Raw genomic sequence first — 18,515 nt, 5'->3', positions numbered from 1 at the left:
TGTGCTGGACACATTTATTTTTCCATCCAAACAGGATTCCTGTCCTGCTCACAGCTGCCTGCTGAGCCCTTTGACATCAGCCTTTTTATTCTTCAGAGTCGACGGCGGAGAAAACAATCCACAAAACTAACTTTATCATCTCACAGTGACCACAGATGAAGGTGGACTGAGCTTCCCAAACAGGAATCAAATCTGGAATTGCAGCGGATTAAACTGTCTCATTGCAAAGGGACCCCCTGCGTGTACGATTCTGTCTGAACAGCTCGGCTCTGCACAATTTGGGTAAAACACGCCCACTTTGAGCAATTTTCAGGTTTCAACCTCTTAATCCACTCAGGGGTTTCTAGGACTCCTCACTTTCCCACTGCTGCCCTAATTAGATTAGGGTCAAGACTCTCATGAAATCCCTGCATGCTGCAGGCTCCGAGGTGAGCCAGCTTAGACCTTCAGCCTTCTAAAATTACCCACCTCAATTTCTGCCAGCGATCCCCCCCCTCCAATCATCCCAGTTCAATCCCAGTTCAATCCCAGTTCAACCCCGCTCCCAGGGGCTGGGCAGGGGGACGGCTCTGCTGCTCCCCAGGGCACAAGTCCAGCTCCTGAGGGATAAACCAGCGTGTGGGGATGGCCGAGCCAGGGCTGGGGATGTGCCGCATGGGCACAGCACGGACTCAAAGCTGCTTAGGCCAGGAGAGAGCTGCAAACTGCCTGACCTGCCCGTGACCCAGCAGGAGCAGCTGAATTCCAGCAGCCTGATCCTGGAATCAAGCAGGAGCCGTGCAGCAGCCCCACGTCACGCTGGCAGTGAAAACTTCTCCAGCAGGGCAGCAGAGAAATCCACCTCTGCCAGGGGAAATCCAGGCTGGGGGCTGGGGGCTGGCTCCCAGGGCTGGCAGGCAGCCTCAGGGAGGGAGAGCAGCTTCCCAACAGCAGCGGGAATGCAGGGAAACAGGGACAGGCTGCTCCTCAGGGGACACAACCACAGCTGGAGCCAACAGCAGCCGTGCATTCAACGCTGGGAGTCACCGAGGCAGACGCTGCCCAGGGAGGGAATTCTGCTCTTTGCTGCTTTGGCTCATTGCTGTGTGTGGGAAGGTACAGCCACCTCTAGCTGTCCCCTCCTGGCTCTCAGTTGGCAGGGGACAAAGCTGGAGCGGGTGCAGCAGTGCCAGGACATGGGTCGGTCACCATGGGCTGGGGCTGCCCCATCCCTGGCAGTGTCCCTGGACAGGGTTTGGAGCAGCCTGGGACAGTGGGAGGTGTCCCTGCCACGGCAGGTGGAACCAGGCAATCCCTAAGGTCCCTTCCAACCCAAACCATCCCGGGATTCTGTGACCTCCCCACCCCTGTCCTGCTCTCTGGACACGCAGGACAAACGTCCCCATTCCAGGACACGATGTCACTGCTGCATCCAGGGCCGTGTCCCAGGACAGCCCTTGGGAGCAGCACCCCTCCTGGCCCATCCCTGTATTTTCAGGGATAACAACAGCTGTTGTTCTCCCATTTCACATCCTCCTCCTCTTTATTTTGCCCAAGTGCAGCTTCCACTCCACGCCCAGGGGACCCCAAAGCTGTCTGAGTGCCCGGAGCAGGGCCAGGACTTCACAGAGCAGTGCCCAAACACACCAGCCTTTGTCCTGCACACAGTGACGCCCATTTACAGGAGATTCCTGCAGAAAACCCATCCAAGCTTCTCTTTCAAAGGCTGCACTGTCAATGCGCAGTAATTAATTTTCGCAGTATGCTAACAGTGAATTCCAGCTCTCCAAACCGTCGCTCATGAGCTTTCAACATTTATCAACTCCCCGTTTCCCCTCGGTTCCGTCCTGAACAATTCCCTGCTCTGCAGCAGGTCGGGGTGATCAGGCACAACAGGAAACAACAGGCACAGACATTTCCACAGGGCAGGAGGGTGGGAACTCAGCCAGGCTGGGGCTTGTCCTGATGAAAACCCCTGCTCCATGCGGGACCTTCCCTCCTCCCTGCCACAAATCCTTCTCCAGCTGTCCAGCAATGTTCATGGAATCATGGGATGGTTTGGGTTGGACCTTAAAGCTCATCCAGTGCCACCCCAGCCATGGGTAAGGGACACTTCTCACTGTCCCAGGCTGCTCCAAACCCTATCCAGGGACACTGCCAGGGACGGGACAGCCCCAGCCCGTGGTGTGACCAGTCCATGTCCTGGCACTGCTGCACCTGCTCCAGCTGAGAGCCAGGAGGGGACACCTGGAGGTGGCTGTACCTTCCCACACACAGCAATGAGCCAACCCTCAGCCTCTGGCTCCACTCGGGACCATCCCACTTCCATCTGACAGAAACCTCCCCCCGGCTCCAAGCAAGGCTCTGCTCCCAGGGAACCTCAGTGACCTCAGTGACCTCACACTTCTCCCTCCCCTGAAATCCAGGCAAAATCCCACTTGCATTTCCTCACCCAACCTTTTTCCCCTCCACCCCATTCCCCACATTCCCAGTGCCACACGGACTCCCCGCCTCACCCATCAGGGCCCTTCACAACCTGTCCCCAACCTACCCCTGTCTTGCCACCTCAGCACAGGGACAAAACCCACGTTGGTTGCATCTGCTCCCATCAGAAAAAGGAAATCACCTCAGAAAATCCAGGAATACAATTATTTTTGCTACTCTTTTGCTGCCCCACATCCCAGCCGTGGTTCAGGATAAGCAGCCACCTGCAAAGCCCTGTGCAAACTCCTCCTGTGGAGGTTGTGTCTCCATCCTGCTCCTCCCACTGGTGCCCCTCGTTCCCAGGTTCTGGTTTCACACAGGGATCTCCACACTCGGGGACAATCATCTCCTGTGTCCCAGCCCCCAATCCCAAATATCCACCCTGGCAGCAGGGAGGGCTCCAACAGCCACACTTTGTGCTCTGGGGTGAGTGAGGAATACTGGAATAAAAGAAACGGAATCAGGTGGGAAATCCCAATGGAACCAGGTGGGAAATCCCCTTCCAGAGGAGGCAGTGCACTGAAAACTAAACACAGTCATCCCTTTTCCCTGCTCCTTTTATTCCAGAAGTGAGGCAGCAGCACTTCCCCGGGTCACACTCCCCTCCCCAGACTTCACTGTCCCTGGGTGTTGACAGAACCAGTTTCCTGCAGTGTAAGAACGTTGTTGCTGTTAATTATTGAAGCTTCCACCTGCCTCTGCTTTCCCCATTTCCAGTCCAACACCTGAGCTCAAAGCGCTGACACACTCAGCTCTACTTCCAGAGCCCAAAATGAGGGACAGTCACCCCCACAGTCCCCTCCTGCTTCCCACCGGGGCAGCAGGGGAGGGCAGAATTCTCCACAGAGCCCTTCAAGGATTTTCAAAGCCCAACAGCCCACAAAGTCTGATCTGTTTGGTGTCTGCCAACGGGACCATCCTGCCAAGAGCTGAACATCTGGCTCCTGTTGACAAGGGACAGGACAAAGTCCATTCAGGTGTAGTTGCAGCAGAAGGATTCACTTTTGCTTTAAACTCAACCCCTAAGAGAAGAAGAATCCTGTTCTCCACACCAGCCCACCCTCATCAGGAGGATTAATGAGAGAATCCTCACCCTCACTAAAGACCTGATTCAAAGTTCCTCCACTCACCAAACCAGCAAACCAACCCAGCATTTAAAACCCCCCCAAAACTTAATCCCATTTAGCACAAACTGCTGACACAGACCTTTGACCTGCCTCTGGTTTGGGCCTGGCTTTATGAGTGACCCCGATCCAAGCTCACGATTTGGGAGCAGAGCAGCAAAATCCTGGCTGGAAATAAGAACCCACCGGTGTCCAGGGACAGGACTCACCGAAGCAGCAGCTCTTTGGGCAGTTTTTTGTTGATCGCAGCCTCATCGTTGTTTGAGAACATCTGCAAACACAAAAAAAAAAAAAGGCACAGCTCAGCCTGACATCAAGGGAACAAACTCTGCTTCACCCCAGGGAAGGAGTGGTTGGAAAAAGAGGCTGTTTCCAGATATCTGGATGAGTAAATTCTTAACGGATAAACTCTGTGCTGCAGTTTCCAGCTCCTGCACTGGGTCACAGCTGGATGGAGCATTACATCAAAGTATCCTAAAGCAAGGATGCTCTGGGGATTGAGAGGTTAAATACAAACTGAGATCTGCAGCTGTTCCAGTGAAGAAAATGATAATTAGGACGTGGTTGTGAGCTGGCACTGACGGGGGAGGCTCCCTCAGCACTTTGGGGGCACAAACACATCAAAACTGGGAGGTTTTACACACCAAACATCTGGCCAGCAGCCCAAATATCCACCAAACAGAGGTGGAAGGTGTAGGTGCAGCAGGGTTGGGTTCTGTGATGGAAAAGGCGCTGGCGAACAGAGAAACAACCAAGTCTTCCAGAGGCCAGAAGGTTCTCCCAGCTCTCAGGAGCTCTGGGACAAACATTTTTTAAACCACCAAGAATGGTTTAAAGGAATTGTGACCTTTGGTGCTGCACCAGGAGGAGGGATAGTGCTGGGAAAGTTCTGTGTTCTTCCAAGGCAACGGGGCCAGAGCTGCTTCTTGTATCCCTCCAAATCCATGGACAACACCTCATGCACCTGGAATGGACTTTGGGACCAGGTGAAAGCATCCCAGACACTCTAAGAACAAGAGAAGCTTCTCTTTTCCAAGGAGTCCCAAGGAAAACAGAGAGCAAAGCCTCATGAGGCTCTTGAGAAAAATCTGAGTTAAATCAGCTCTAAGGCTTGGTATTGTCTTGCTGTGGGGAAAATCCAGCACCTCCCAAATACCCATCACCACGACTTCCCAAATATCCCGTAACTGGGCATGGATCCAACCCCATCACATCCCAAATATCCTGTCCCTGAGCATGAATCCAATCCCATCACATCACAAATATCCTGACCCTGAGCATGGATCCAACCCCATCACATCCCAAATATCCTGTACCTGAGCATTGATCCAATCCCATCACATCCCAAATATCCTGTCCCTGAGCATGGATCCAACCCCATCACATCCCAAATATCCTGTACCTGAGCACGGATCCAATCCCATCACATCCCAAATATCCTGTCTCTGAGCACGGATCCAACCCCATCACATCCCAAATATCCTGTCTCTGAGCACGGATCCAATCCCATCACATCCCAAATATCCTGTCCCTGAGCACGGATCCAACCCCATCACATCCCAAATATCCTGTACCTGAGCACGGATCCAATCCCATCACATCCCAAATATCCTGTCCCTGAGCACGGATCCAACCCCATCACATCCCAAATATCCTGTACCTGAGCACGGATCCAATCCCATCACATCCCAAATATCCTGTCCCTGAGCACGGATCCAACCCCATCACATCCCAAATATCCTGTACCTGAGCACGGATCCAACCCCATCACATCCCAAATATCCTGTACCTGAGCACGGATCCAACCCCATCACATCCCAAATATCCTGTACCTGAGCACGGATCCAACCCCATCACATCCCAAATATCCTGTACCTGAGCACGGATCCAACCCCACCACAACTTAACAGGAAACCCAGTGTGAAAATCCAACGTGCTGCCACTAAATGGCCCTTTAAATGCTCCAGTTGGGAAACTGGGAACTGGGGAACACCACGACCCCCAGAGAACCCCAAACCCCAGGATTTTAGAGCCACACGTTGTGCCCCCAAATCCCACTTTGCTTCCGAATTACCCCAAGAGCCAGAGCGCGGTGCTGAGGTGGGAATTCTCGGAGCTCCATCCCAAAATGTCAGCCGGCAGAAGTGCCGCCCTCCCTGCAGACCCTTTTATCACTTCCCAGCAGGAACATCACAAGTCCTGAGCAGGAACCAGCCCGGCAGCTGCCAGCCCAGTTTGCTGCTAATCGAACTGAGGTTTGGCCATTCCCAGCTCCAAGCGACTCCGGAGCCGCAGTGGGTGGGGACAGACATTCCCAAGGCTGGGAGAGGAGCACCTGCACACTCAGGGACAGGAGCAGTTAATTAAATTGATTAGCTGATTGATTAGGAGATCGAGGAAATCACGGAGGGAGCTCTAATGGAGGAGGAACGCAGAGGAATCATTGATGGGAAAACGGGACGTGAGTCCTTTTCCCCAGCTGCAGGAGCACGCAGGCAGATCCAAACCCTTTCCCACCACTGTCCACACCTCGAATCAGGACTCCCCTCCCAAAAGAAAAAGGATCAGAGAAATTAAAGGAGCAATCAGAGAGCAGGAGCAGACTTCCAAAAAGGAACCAGAGCAGAGCAGAGCAGAACAAGGGCAGGAAGGGTTAAAACAGAGATTCCAGAAGGAGCCAGGAGCACAGGGAACCCTGCCCATCAAACCCCTGAGCAGGAAAACCTCACCTCAGCCCCAGACTGGTTTCTGCAGGAGCTTCCCTTTGACCAGCACTGATCGAAAGGAATGTTTGTCTTTTTTTTTTTGTCTCACTAAAAATAGTCCTTGGACTTAAACCGTGACGGGGCCCAGGCGAGATGGGCTCCAGGGGAGAAGCTCAGCTCTGGAATTCCCGCTCCCCTGGAAGGCTGGGGAGAGCCAGGATGCATCTCCAGACCTTTTTTCTCCAGCCTTCCCTCAAAGCCTGAGGCTCAGATGGGTGAAAACAGGCTGGAACTGGGATTTTGCTAAGTCATGGCAGCACGAACAGCTAAATATACCACGGACATGGGGGACCTTCTGGCAAGTCCATACAAAAATAAAGCTCCGAAAAAAAAAATAAATGTCAGAGGCTATTCTAGATTTCCAGGCTTTCAAAATGCTTCGAGGGATAAAAAAACCTAAATGCTCTGAGTTTGCTTCTCCTAACATCTCTTTTGTCTTCTCTAATACCAGGTGTTGTCCAACAGAAGAAATTATTCTGGACGGGACACAGAAAAACAGATTTTTTCTTGTAAAATTGCATGTAAATTTTCAATTCTGGGCCAAACACAGAATCCTCCACCGAGGAGCAACTTTGCTGCTGGGTGAAGCCACATGGGATATTGGGCAGGAATTCCTCCCTGGGAGGGTGGGGAGGGGCTGGGATGGAATTCCCAGAGGAGCTGTGGCTGCCCCTGGATCCCTGGAAGTGCCCAAGGCCAGGCTGGATGGGGCTTGGAGCAGCCTGGGCCAGTGGGAGGTGACCCTGCCCACTGGATGGGATTTAAAGTCCAAAGCAGACTGAAATCCTATGGAATTTAGGAAATTCATGAAAACAGACAGGCAAAAGTGAGCAAAAGGCAGAGCTGCTCTTGCAGCCCCACGCTCAGCACAACGTGCAATCGTCCATCTCCTTTAAAAACTCTTCCTCTGCCCTCAAGAATTCCCAAAATGTGGCAGACTGGCTCCATTCCCAGCAGCCCAGAGCCAATTCCCACATTTCCCTGCTCACAGGGCAGAGACGCTGCTCTGTCACATCAGGGCTTTGTCACCCTGAGCTGGGACACCCGTGCGCAGGAGAGGTGGCAGTGTCCGAGTGTCCCCGCACAAGGAACGTGCCCAGGAGGATGTCCTGGGGCGGCCGTGCCACCGCCCAGGCTCCAACATCCATGGGAGCACTCGGCTCTCTCCTGGCTCACGGAATCACAGATGGGTTTGGGTGGGAAGGGATCTCAAAGGCCACCCAGTGCCACCCCTGCCATGGGCAGGGACACCTCCCACCACCCCAGGGTGCTCCACGTCCTGTCCAACCAGGCCTTGGGCACTCCCAGGGATGGTGAGTCCATATCCTCTTTGGAAAACCCATTCCAGGGCCTCAGCACCCTCACAGGGAGGAATTCTTTCCCTAACACCCAATGCAGCCCTGCTTTCCCAGTTTGAGGCCATTCCCCTTGTCCTGCCCCTGGAATTCCCGATGGGATTTCAGCAGCCTCAGGGCCAAAGCCAACATGGTGTCAGCTCCAAACCCAAACACCTGAAAGCAGAAAATTCAAACCTCAGTGGGGGAAAAAGGGATGAAGATAACTCAGAGCTCCAGGGAATTAGTGGCTGCGAGGGTCAGTGGTGACAGTGAGAGGCAGAATTCTCCACCTCGATGCTCATTCCAGGGAAAAAGAACCTGAATGTGGCACCTCTGGAGAGCCTGAGGCTGCCTGGGAAGCACCGACACAACACCAAGGGCACCACGGAGAGGGGAAGGGAGAAAGTGACGCCCATTTCTCTACAAAAACCAACCAAGAGACACCCTCCGAAGTGGGCAGGAAATGAAAGCCAGAAACATTCCCAGAAACACAACCAACAAAGTGCTGCAGGTCTCTGCGTCAAGCAAAGCTCATGCCAAAGAAAGAGCACAGAATTGAAAACCATAACCTACGAAACATTAGCAAGTATTCTGATTTTAAACCAACTCGTTCACTTGTGGGACAAGAAACTGTGTGAGACAAGGAAGCTGCAGGTCATGATTTGCTGAGGATGAAACTGCGGCTGCTGTGAGGCCTGGAGCTCACTGCCCTAACTCAGGATGTTCCAGGGTTCTGGGAGCTCTGCTCCACGAGGAAATGCTGGCCAGACCCTCCACAACTGCACAGAACCACAGGAAATGAAGCAATTCAAACCCAGCCAGAAAACTGCAATTATTAATTATAAGAGAGCAAATAATGAGCTCTGGAAACTGGTTTTAGGTTGGGAAAGGTGGGGAATCAACCACTGATGGCAGAAATTAAGGACTGCATCCACAGATTGAATATTTTGGAGTTTACAGCCCACCCAGTTTGTATCAAGACATTTTGGAGGTGAACCTTCCATGCTCCCAAAGTCTTCTCTGTTCTGAAAGCTCCGTGTGAATTTGTTCGGCGTTTAAGCCCTGAGTCTGAGATGCACTGGGAGGTTTCTCCAGCTGTAAGGCTGCTGGCTCCCAGCCCAAATTCCAGCATTTCTGGTAGAATTTGTACCAATTTTATCCGTTATGGTCCACACGGAGATGAACAAGCCCAGTACAGTCACTGACATAAGACTCACAGCAAACCTCACCCACAACTCCAACCTAGTGAAAAAACAAGCTGAGCACAAACCCCAGAACAACAAGAAAAAATGTGGAATTCACTCTGCACTTCCTTTGGAAAAGCCCAGTGAAGCTTTGAGACGACTGCTCACGAACACGGTCAGTATGTGCTGACACCTTGCCTCGAGTTCCGCTCGTTTTGGGAAAGAAATTCCACCTCTGAGACCAAGGCTCAAACAACAGCGACGTGAGAAACATCAGTTCCCTTGGCAGGACACGGTTTTGGGAAGCAGCAGCTGGAGCAGGCTGAGCTGCCTTCCTGGAGGCAAAGGCAACATCACACTGCAGAGATAAGTCACAGCGAAGTGACAGCGAAATCCGAGGGCTCCATCCAAAGAACGACGCTGTTTACATCCACGAGCGGCTCCGACCGAGGGAGTCCTCCCTGCAGCCCGCAGTTACATGGGAAATTTTATTTAAAAAGCCATCCAGTTTAATCTGCACCGAGTCTCCAAGGAAATGGCTGGCTGCTGGATGAGGCCGGGCTGTCACAAGCCCGGGATGCTCCGTGGGGATTGGGAGGGACAGCAAGGCGGGCGCTGCCCTCCTGCCCCGGCCACGCTCGCCCCTCTGGCTCCCAACCAGAGCTCTGCTCAGGCACAATCCTGACTAAGCAGGACAAGCAGAAATAGACCCCGGGCAAAAAAGGCTTATTATTACAGGGCTTAATATTCCTAAAAATAGCTGGATAGGCCGGGGGCTGGGTGGGCACCGTCGTATCGCCGAGTCCTGGGTCACTGCTTGGTTGGGGAGGTTTAAATTCCTGCTGGGATGGAGGAGCTACCTGAGCCCAGCCTGCAGTTGGGACACATTAAATAAAGAGCCTTTTTTGGAGGTTTTTTTGAAAACCAGGAATGATTCAGCCCTCAGTCAAACCCTAGAGGAGCGGAGCCCGGGATGAAGCTCTTCCCACTGCACATCCCTCTGCGCAGTGCCCTGGAGGGAAATCCCTCAGCGATGGATGGGCACAGGGACAAGGTCGTGCTGCTGCCTCCAGAAAGGAAAACTCCACGGGCACAGGTGAGACACCAAACCCCCACTGATTCCACATCTCCCATTTCAGCTGCCACGTGTCCGTGCCCCACTGAAAGAGAACCTCTCCAGAAGCTGCCGCCGGGCACCCAACGGGCACATTCGGCCTCTTTCTGTTCACCTGTTTTGTTCTCCTCCCCCAGTCCTGGCTGCCAGACAGTTCTCCCATCCCAAAGCATTCCTGAGCCCTCCCCGTGCTCAGTTGAAACCCCATCTCCAGCCCCCCAGCCCCCAGTTACCCGATGACATCCGAGCGGCTCCTCCCGGGTGGCCCTGGCGGGACCTGGGGACAGCCTGGGGACAGCTCAGGGGAGGCAGCAGCTCCCAGTTAATCAGCTTTGATTCCCCACAAGGAGCTGAATGAGAAAACACCTCCCCAACGTCAGTGGGATCACACGGATGAGGTGAGGGCTGGGCAGCACCAGCCCCATCCCTGCTGCGGCCCCGGCAGGAGCCTCAGCCCCCCACAGGTGACACCGAGGACTCGGTGACATCAAAGTGACCCAGCAGGGATTTCTGGATGGAAAACGGCGCTGCTCTCTCACACACACACCCGCCAAGGTTTTAAACACAGAGCACTGCCCCCTAAGAACAACACCCAGCCCCAAAAAGGAAGGGTATAAATAAGACAAAGACTTCCTGACCTGCCCAGGACAGCCCGTGGCACAGTCCCTGGCCATAAAACACCCACTGTTTATTTTTATCTTTTTAGAAGCTCCTTTGAGCAGGGCAGCAATTTACTACAAATACACTGAGACTGGATCAAAATAATTATAATAAAAAAAAATCAAACCCAAAACCTGAGACGTGATTCAGTATTTTCAGCTTAAATCCAAGACTTATCCAGCTCTCTGAGGCTCATCACAATTCAAATAAGCTGCTTTGATAAATTACAGTTCTGCCCCTCCCCACCACCTGCAATTCTGTTGTTATTACTGGTAATATCATCATTATTACTATTATTATTATTGGTAACAAGGTGTTTTTTTTCCTGCTGGGTTTGTATCCAGCTATTATGTACGAAGATGCTGAGATCATTGGCATAAATACTGGGAAATAAAGTCAAATGGTGGTGTCTTAAATTAAAAAAAAAACAACCCCACCTGAGCTGAGGTGTGAAGGGCATGGGGGGAGCTTGTCCCAAAGGAAAAGTGTGGGATCAGGCAGAGGGGGCCGTGCAGACCCAGGTTCCACCCCGGATCAGGGAGGACAAAACCCTCCCAGGGCTGACTTTCCCAATGGTGTGACTCAAAGGACGCTCCCAGCCGGGCAGGGAGTGAAAACAGTAATTACTGCAATGTCCCAAGCCCCAATTAACGATGGTGACCAAATGAAATGGGATGTGCCCGTGGGTGCTGGCCCCGAGTCCCTCTGCTGGCACAGCCCCTGTCCCCAGTGCCACCAGGGCTCCCCAAAACGTCCCTTGTAGGAGCTGTTCCAACCAGCAGTGAAACCACCCCAAGGTCCCCGTGCTGCTCATCCCTGGAACCAACCAGGAAATCCCTCAGTGGGGTCAGACAGGGAATCATGGGATGGCTTGGGAGAACCTTAAAGCTCACCCAGAGCCACCCCTGCCATGGGCAGGGACACCTCCCATTGTCCCAGCGTGCTCCAGCCTGGCCTGGGACACTTCCAGGAATCCAGGGGCATCCCCACCACCCCAATCAGCAATTTCTTCCCAATATCCAAATCTCTCCTCTTTTAGTTTAAACCCCTCCCCTTTTCTCCTTATCGTTATCCGGAAAACGTCACGTGTCCCTGGTGGGGGAACTGGACGAGCTTTAAGGCCTTTCCAACCCAAAATATCCACAGGGGTTCTGTGAAATCAGTTGGCCAGGGCCAACATTCCCATTGTCACACAATTCCTGGCAGAGGGAGAAGGAAGAAGCGAATCCTATTTTGGGGGCAAAAACAGCAGTAAAAATTTGGGACACCACTGTCACAGGCTCAGGACAAAAATCATTTTCCTGGTGGACCTTCCCCAGCCTCCCTGGGCCAAGCACCTCTTTGCACAACCAAATTGATTTTGGCTTCTAAATCTCCCCAAATCTCTCTTCCCTCTACCCAAGCCACAGGAGCAGCACAGCTGGGGGGTGTGAAACACAACTTGCGGTTTCCATTTCTTCCTATCGCACCATTTCAACAACCACTTTGAACCAAAGAAATTCAGGAGTTTTAAAAGTGCTTTAAAAAATGTTACGTGTGATGTGGCACGACACTGAAATTAAAAATAAACGAGGGGTGGGGAGGGTGGAAAGGAAGATGGAAAATCCACCAGCTTGGACAACCCCCCTCCCAAAAATCTTTATTTTTTACAGTTTTCTTCTCATTATCCATGAGCCACATTGTTAGACACCACCCAAAACAAAAAACCTGTTTCAGCTGGGCCACCTCAGGTGTTCCCTGGGTTGTGTCACCAACGGCTCCTCTTCCCATATAAAATCAAATCCCATGATGTGACATCAGTTTTTGCAGGGAGAGTCAGAGCAAAGTTTTCCCTGCTCCCTGCCCTGCTTGTGTCCCTCTGTTTGCACAACCCCCGTTCCTCGGAACAGTAAAATTCCAGCCAGGAGCACGAGGAGCAGCCCAGGAAAGGGAACAGGGACAACCCCGAAAGGAGCAGCCCTAAAGCCAAACCCCCTGAAAACACAGGAGCGGGAAGGCAGCAGATTCCAAAATGGGATTAGGGTCAGTGAGATTATTCAATTCAGCTTTCTGAACACAGACAGGATTAATTATTAGAAGGCGACTCGATTTTGGAGCACGTGAAGTTTCCCATTCTGCATCCAGCTCAGCTCACTTCACGTCTCCACAAACCAACAAGACCTGGGAACGGCAGAGGTTCACAGTTCCCTCACGCCAAGGACCCTGAATCCAGAACAGAAAAGGTGCTCACAAGGCTCCCCATGCACCCTCATTCCTCAGAGACATTCCTGGAGTTCCCAAAAATGTCATTTCCAACGGGACGAGCTGCCCCACGGAGACACACGGACTTCACAGCCAGGAGCAGCTCCTGCTCCCTTGGAGGGTTTGGAGACTCCCAGAGGAAGCTGGAAAGGATGGAGCTTTCTGTGTGCTGTTGTTTTGGAGGATGGTTCAGTCGGGGGAAGGGAGGAAAAAAACAAACAAACAAAAAAAAGAACTGGAATTATTTCATCCTGACAAGGTGGCTGAGAGAAACCGAGGACAGCTCCAGGTGACATCCCAGGGCAGGGGAATGTGGGCAAGGGGGATTAAGAACTTGCTCAGTGAGTCCTCCAAGAGCACCAGGAGATGCCTGCCCTCCTCTCTGCTGGTATTCCATCGGGCAGGAAGCAGAGAAATCCCAAATACAAGCGGGGATCGGGATCTGTCAGGGCACGTTCCACGTTAAACCGGCACCACAGAGACTCAGGAGTCAATCTGGGTAATGTTTTCCCTTTTTTGTTTGCTTTGCTGCGCTAAGTGGTGATTTTCTCCGCGGTGGCCACACCTCCTGTAAAGGGACTAATCCCAGTCTGCTCCCGAGGCCGGGCACGGCATTCCCAGGGAAAAGAGAATCCCACTCTTCCCGGGATCAGAAACCCACACGCAACTCCAATTTAAGGAGCTTGGCCCGTGTTCCACACCGTATTTTACTCCTGCAGTGAGGAATTATTATTATTATTATTAACCCCCCTGAGGACTGGATTTGTGCATCGCCCGACAACAATGGCTCAGGAATCTGTTTACGTGGCTCCACAAAAGACAATAAACCCAAGAGCAAAAAAACCCAACCCGGCCTCCCCCTCCGAAATTCACCCGTTATTTCAAGCCTGAAACAGGAACAAGAGATCAGTCACAGCCCCAGACCCGGCTGGTTTTACCCCAAAACGAGATTCCAGACTCAGACTGCCCTGACTTCCCCCTGCTCAGCCAGGGGAACTGCCCTGGCACCATCCAGAGGAGGAAGAGGAGGAAGAGGAGGAAGAGGAGGAAGAGGAGGAAGAGGAGGAAGAGGAGGAAGAGGAGGAAGAGGAGGAAGAGGAGGAAGAGGAGGAAGAGGAGGAAGAGGAGGAAGAGGAGGAAGAGGAGGAAGAGGAGGAAGAGGAGGAAGAGGAGGAAGAGGAGGAAGAGGAGGAAGAGGAGGAAGAGGAGGAAGAGGAGGAAGAGGAGGAAGAGGAGGAAGAGGAGGAAGAGGAGGAAGAGGAGGAAGAGGAGGAAGAGGAGGAAGAGGAGGAAGAGGAGGAAGAGGAGGAAGAGGAGGAAGAGGAGGAAGAGGAGGAAGAGGAGGAAGAGGAGGAAGAGGAGGAAGAGGAGGAAGAGGAGGAAGAGGAGGAAGAGGAGGAAGAGGAGGAAGAGGAGGAAGAGGAGGAAGAGGAGGAAGAGGAGGAAGAGGATTAAACACCCTCACGACAATATTCCACAGCTCTGAGCAGCAGCCCCCATTCTCCCACATTTCTGCCCAATTTTCCGTTTTCACGAAACGCGAACTCTCACAGACCCTTCACCTGCACAGCACAGCCACTTACAAACTGGTTTCTAGGAAGCAGAGAGGAATTTTCACCCGTTCTGCCCCTCTGGAAAATAAATCTATTTCGAAGCGTGAACTCACATTTTGGAAGCTCTTCTGACCGACATTAACCTGGCTGGAAAAACCGTGGATTTAAAGGAAAACGGCTCCGAACCTTCCCAGGTTTATCCAAGTGAGTTTATCCAGGTGGGTGGGTCAGAGATAATCCATCCAAAGGATGCCTTGGATTTATAACCATGGAATGGTTTGGGATGGAAAGGGACCTGAAAACTCAGCCAGTGATGAGAGAAGTGTCCCAGCCGTGGGCAGGGACATGTTCCACTGTCCCAGATTATCCCACTCCAACCTGGCCTTGGACACTTCCAGGGATGGGGCAGCCACAGCAACCAAAACAGCCAAGAAACAGGATGATGTTTAAAGGCACTTCTCGCAGCTCAAAATAAGCCTTTCCCTAACACACCAACTCTTCCTGTATAAATATAGGTTTTAAAAAATTAATTTAGGCCTCAAAGGCTCCTGGAGCATTTTGCTTGCTTTTTCCAACTCGTCTGGTTTTGTTTTTTTTTTTCTTTTTTTTTTACTATGAGAAGAAAATAACATTCCAGCAAAGGAAAAAAAAAAAAAACAAACCCACCCAAAACAAGCCAAACAAAGCTCTTCCCCACTCTTTTTTTTTTTTTCTTCCCCCAATGAATTGGGTTCATCGTGTCCTGGTGCAACCCTGATGAAAACCCTCCCAAAACTGGAATGAACTCACTCCAGCACTGCAACACCAAGGCTGAGGAAGCAAAGGATGTCGATGCCCTACGAGACATTTCCCCCCCAAAAACAAATCTGTCACCAACCTGCTTTTTCACTCTTTGCTCTGTAACCAGTCAATCTGCAGCAGTGCAAAATTTAAAAAAAAAAAAAGCTCTCAGGAGGTAAAAAAACCCCAAACCAAACAAAACAAATGTGTGCAGGCAAGAAGAGCCCAGAAGAGTCGATGCAATAACGCTGGGTGATGCAGGGCTCACGTTCCCAGGGTGAGCCCGGCGTTTTCAGCCCTGGACGCCGCACAAACACCAACATGACAACACCCAGAGAACCTGAGCCCACCCCCAACTCACACGGATCTGAGGGAGGAAGAAAACAATCCCACGTGCAGCAGGAGACCCCCACCCCCAGCATTTCCTGAGCTCCAGGGCTGAGGAATTCCACAGCGGAGCCGCCTCAGTTTACCATTAACCAGCGTTTTCCCCGGATCGCCATCCCACCCCGGGGAACAGCCACGTCTTTACCATCCCAGGCTCTTTTTTTTTTTGTCCTGGGGAAGGAGCGGGCAGGGATTTCCATCCTCCACAGTCTCCACAGCAGCCATGGGAAGTAAATCCCGCCGCTGCCCTTCCTCCCTACCCCCCTCCTCCTCCTCCTCCTCCCCCGGGAAGACAGCTGGGACAACAATGCGGCTGGAATCGCCCTGGCTCCACACTCCGCTTTGTGCCATGTCCTTTGAATAGATCTCATTGTTTACCCTCCGCTCCTTCCGTCCTCTCCATCCCCCACCTCTCTGTAAGCAAAAAAAAAAAAAAAAAAATTCCCCCGGCTAATCCCCCCCCCCAAAAAAATAATAATTAAAAAACCAAAAAAGGGGCGCTGGGGGCACATTTCCCCCCTGAACGCCCCCCCAGCCCCGCTCCCCAAAGGTTGCGGTGTTTTCCCCACAGCTCCTGCTCCATCATCAACTTGGCTGCCAGCGCTCACACCCGCAGCAACACGTTGGCAGCAGCTCTGCCCCCCCCCCCCCGGCCCGACCCCCCCAAACCCCACCGGGAGTTTGTAACAGACGGGGGGACCCCCAAAATGGGGCGGGAGAGAAGTTTCACACCGGCACCCCCCGAAATCGGCCCCCCCCGGCCCATTCATAGCAAGGCCCCTCTCGAGTTTAAATCAGACAGGGGGACCCCTCCGCGAAAGGGATGGAGGGGAAAGAATTTTCACACCGAGACCCCCCAGATCCGGGAGTTCAGCCCTGAGCCCCCCACACACACCCAGAGACACCCCCCAGCCTCATCCACACCGAGCCCCCCACGGGACCCCCAAAAATGAGGCGGGGAGACGCTTCATACAGCCCCCCCAAACCCGGGGGTCCCAGCCCTGAGGCTCCCCGCGTCCCCACGGTCACCCCCGACCTCCGGCCCCATTCACAGACCCCCCCACGGGAGTTTACATCCGCCGACGGAACATCCCCCCCCCCCGAAAACGGGGGGGTGGAGGGGAGAAGTTTCACCCCAACCTCCCCCCAGCCCCGGGGGGCACAGCCCTGAGCCCCCCGGGCCACGCACAGCCAGCGCCGATCTCAGCCCCCCAGCCCAGCCCCATTCAAACCGACCCCGCCGTGCCCTCCCCGGGCTGTGCCCCGCGGCCGCGCTGCCCGGGCCGGGGCCGGCCGGGATCCCGGAGCCCTCACGGGGGTCACACACACCCCGCGGCCCGCTCCCCCCCCGCGCCTCCTCCGCCGGGCCAGGCCGGGCCTCCCCCCCCCCCGCGGGGCCGGGCCGGGGCCCTCACCTCAAAGCGGCTCTTAGTGACCCCGTTCATCTCCCTGCGCATGGCGGGGCCGGCCCGGGGGCGGCGGGGGGCGCGGGGCCCGGGGGGTGCGGGGCTGCCGGAGCGCGGCCTCCGCCCGGCGCCGCCGCCGCGTCCGCTCCGGCCTCAACTTCGACCCAAAACAAAAACACTCCGCACCTGCCAGCAACGAGCGCGCTCATTGGACGGCGCCGCCGCCGCGCGCCGCGGGGAGGGGACGGGCTGGGGGGGGAGAGGACGGGAGAGGGACCGGGGAGAGGGAGGGGAAGGGGAGAGGAGAGGAGGGGGGAGCACGGCGGGGTGGGCAATGGAGGGTTTGGGTGGGCAAAGGGAGAGGAGAGGGGAACCCGCAGTGCCCCGCGGGGTGGGAGAAAAGGCGGGTGCGGAAAGAAGGGGGATGGGGCACGGGAAGGGGGGATCCGGGAGCGGGACTGCCCCGGGGAAGAGGGGAAGGACGGGGGCTGCCTTGAGGATGCGGGACCGCGGTTGTCCCGGGGAGGGAGAAGGAGCGGGGAGGACACACGACCGAGGCTCCCCCCCCCCCCCCCCCACCTACCCCGCAGGCCGCCGCCCCCATCGCGCCGCCGCCGGGGGGTCCTCCCGCCCCCTCCCCCGGTGCGGAGCGAGAGGCGCTGCCCCCCGTTCCCGGGGGTGCGGCCCCCCCGCCCCGCGGCCCGCAGGATCCTCCCCCCGCTGTCCGGGGGGCTGCGGGGATCGGGGGTCCCGGCAACGGGGGAGTGGGGGGCGTCCCCCGCCCCTCCGCTCCCTTCCGGGAGCAGCGAGTTCAACCAATCGGCGCCCCGCGCAGCGCTGACGTCACGGTGATGTCATTCCGGCGGGAAAATCAAGCGTGGCGGGGATGCCCTTGCGCGCCTGCCCCGCAGCACCGAGCCGAGACCGCTTTGTACCAAAGGGGTTTATTTGCGTGTAAATAAAACATGTTCTCTGCAATATTTCCAAAAAAGTCGAAATTCCACTTTCCGCCCGAAAAAAAACTGCCGCGGGAGCCGGGATATTTACAATTCCAGCGATTTTTTTTTTCCAGCCAGGGATTTATATGTACATCACGACAATCGAGGAAAAGAACCAGTTTCTTTTAATCTCCGTGTTCACTCCGCCACCAGAGATTAAAAGGGTTTGGCTTCTATTTAATTTTCATTTTATTTTTATCTTTCTGAATACTGAAAGATGTAAAATAATCGAGAATAAGCAAAAATACTCCAAAAATAAACCATTTCTCAGAGCCCGAGCACTGACACCCCAAAGCCTCTGCGTGGTCACGCACCTCAGCTCTCCCAGGACTGACGTCATTGGAAGGGGACAGGGCACCAAAATGGGGTGAAAAGCTTTAAATCTGGGACTCGTGCCTCCTGCAGTGGCTGGAGGAGACGTTGTTCCCTCTGTTCCCGCCTTCCACAGGGGGAATTTTGGATACTGAGCTTTGGTCTGGGTGAGGGGAGAGGAAACGAGCGCA

General features: G+C 54.1%; 1 protein-coding gene across 2 annotated transcripts in view; it reads right to left on the bottom strand.

Annotated features, from left to right (window-relative positions):
- Nucleotides 1–17,703, bottom strand: part of FBXL20 (F-box and leucine rich repeat protein 20) — a 38,555-nt gene extending 20,852 nt beyond the window's left edge. Inside the window, exons 1-2 of one of the 2 annotated variants that reach the window (XM_066205324.1) lie at nucleotides 17,598–17,703; nucleotides 3,797–3,858 (exon numbers count right to left, since the gene is read on the bottom strand). In XM_066205324.1, the coding sequence (XP_066061421.1) occupies nucleotides 3,797–3,858; nucleotides 17,598–17,618 (83 nt within the window). In that variant the 5' untranslated portion in view covers nucleotides 17,619–17,703. Of the gene's footprint in view, nucleotides 1–3,796; nucleotides 3,859–17,023; nucleotides 17,188–17,597 lie in introns of those variants that run through there. The other variant, XM_066205323.1, reaches the window with a different exon arrangement.
- Between the last annotated feature and the right edge of the window lie 812 nt (nucleotides 17,704–18,515).

This window comes from Chamaea fasciata, unplaced genomic scaffold (genome assembly GCF_029207755.1).
Source record: "Chamaea fasciata isolate MVZ Bird 193981 ecotype frontalis unplaced genomic scaffold, bChaFas1.0.hap1 SCAF_27, whole genome shotgun sequence".
NCBI classification, from domain to species: Eukaryota; Metazoa; Chordata; class Aves; order Passeriformes; family Sylviidae; genus Chamaea; species Chamaea fasciata.
This window is presented reverse-complemented; position numbering and strand designations above follow the sequence as displayed.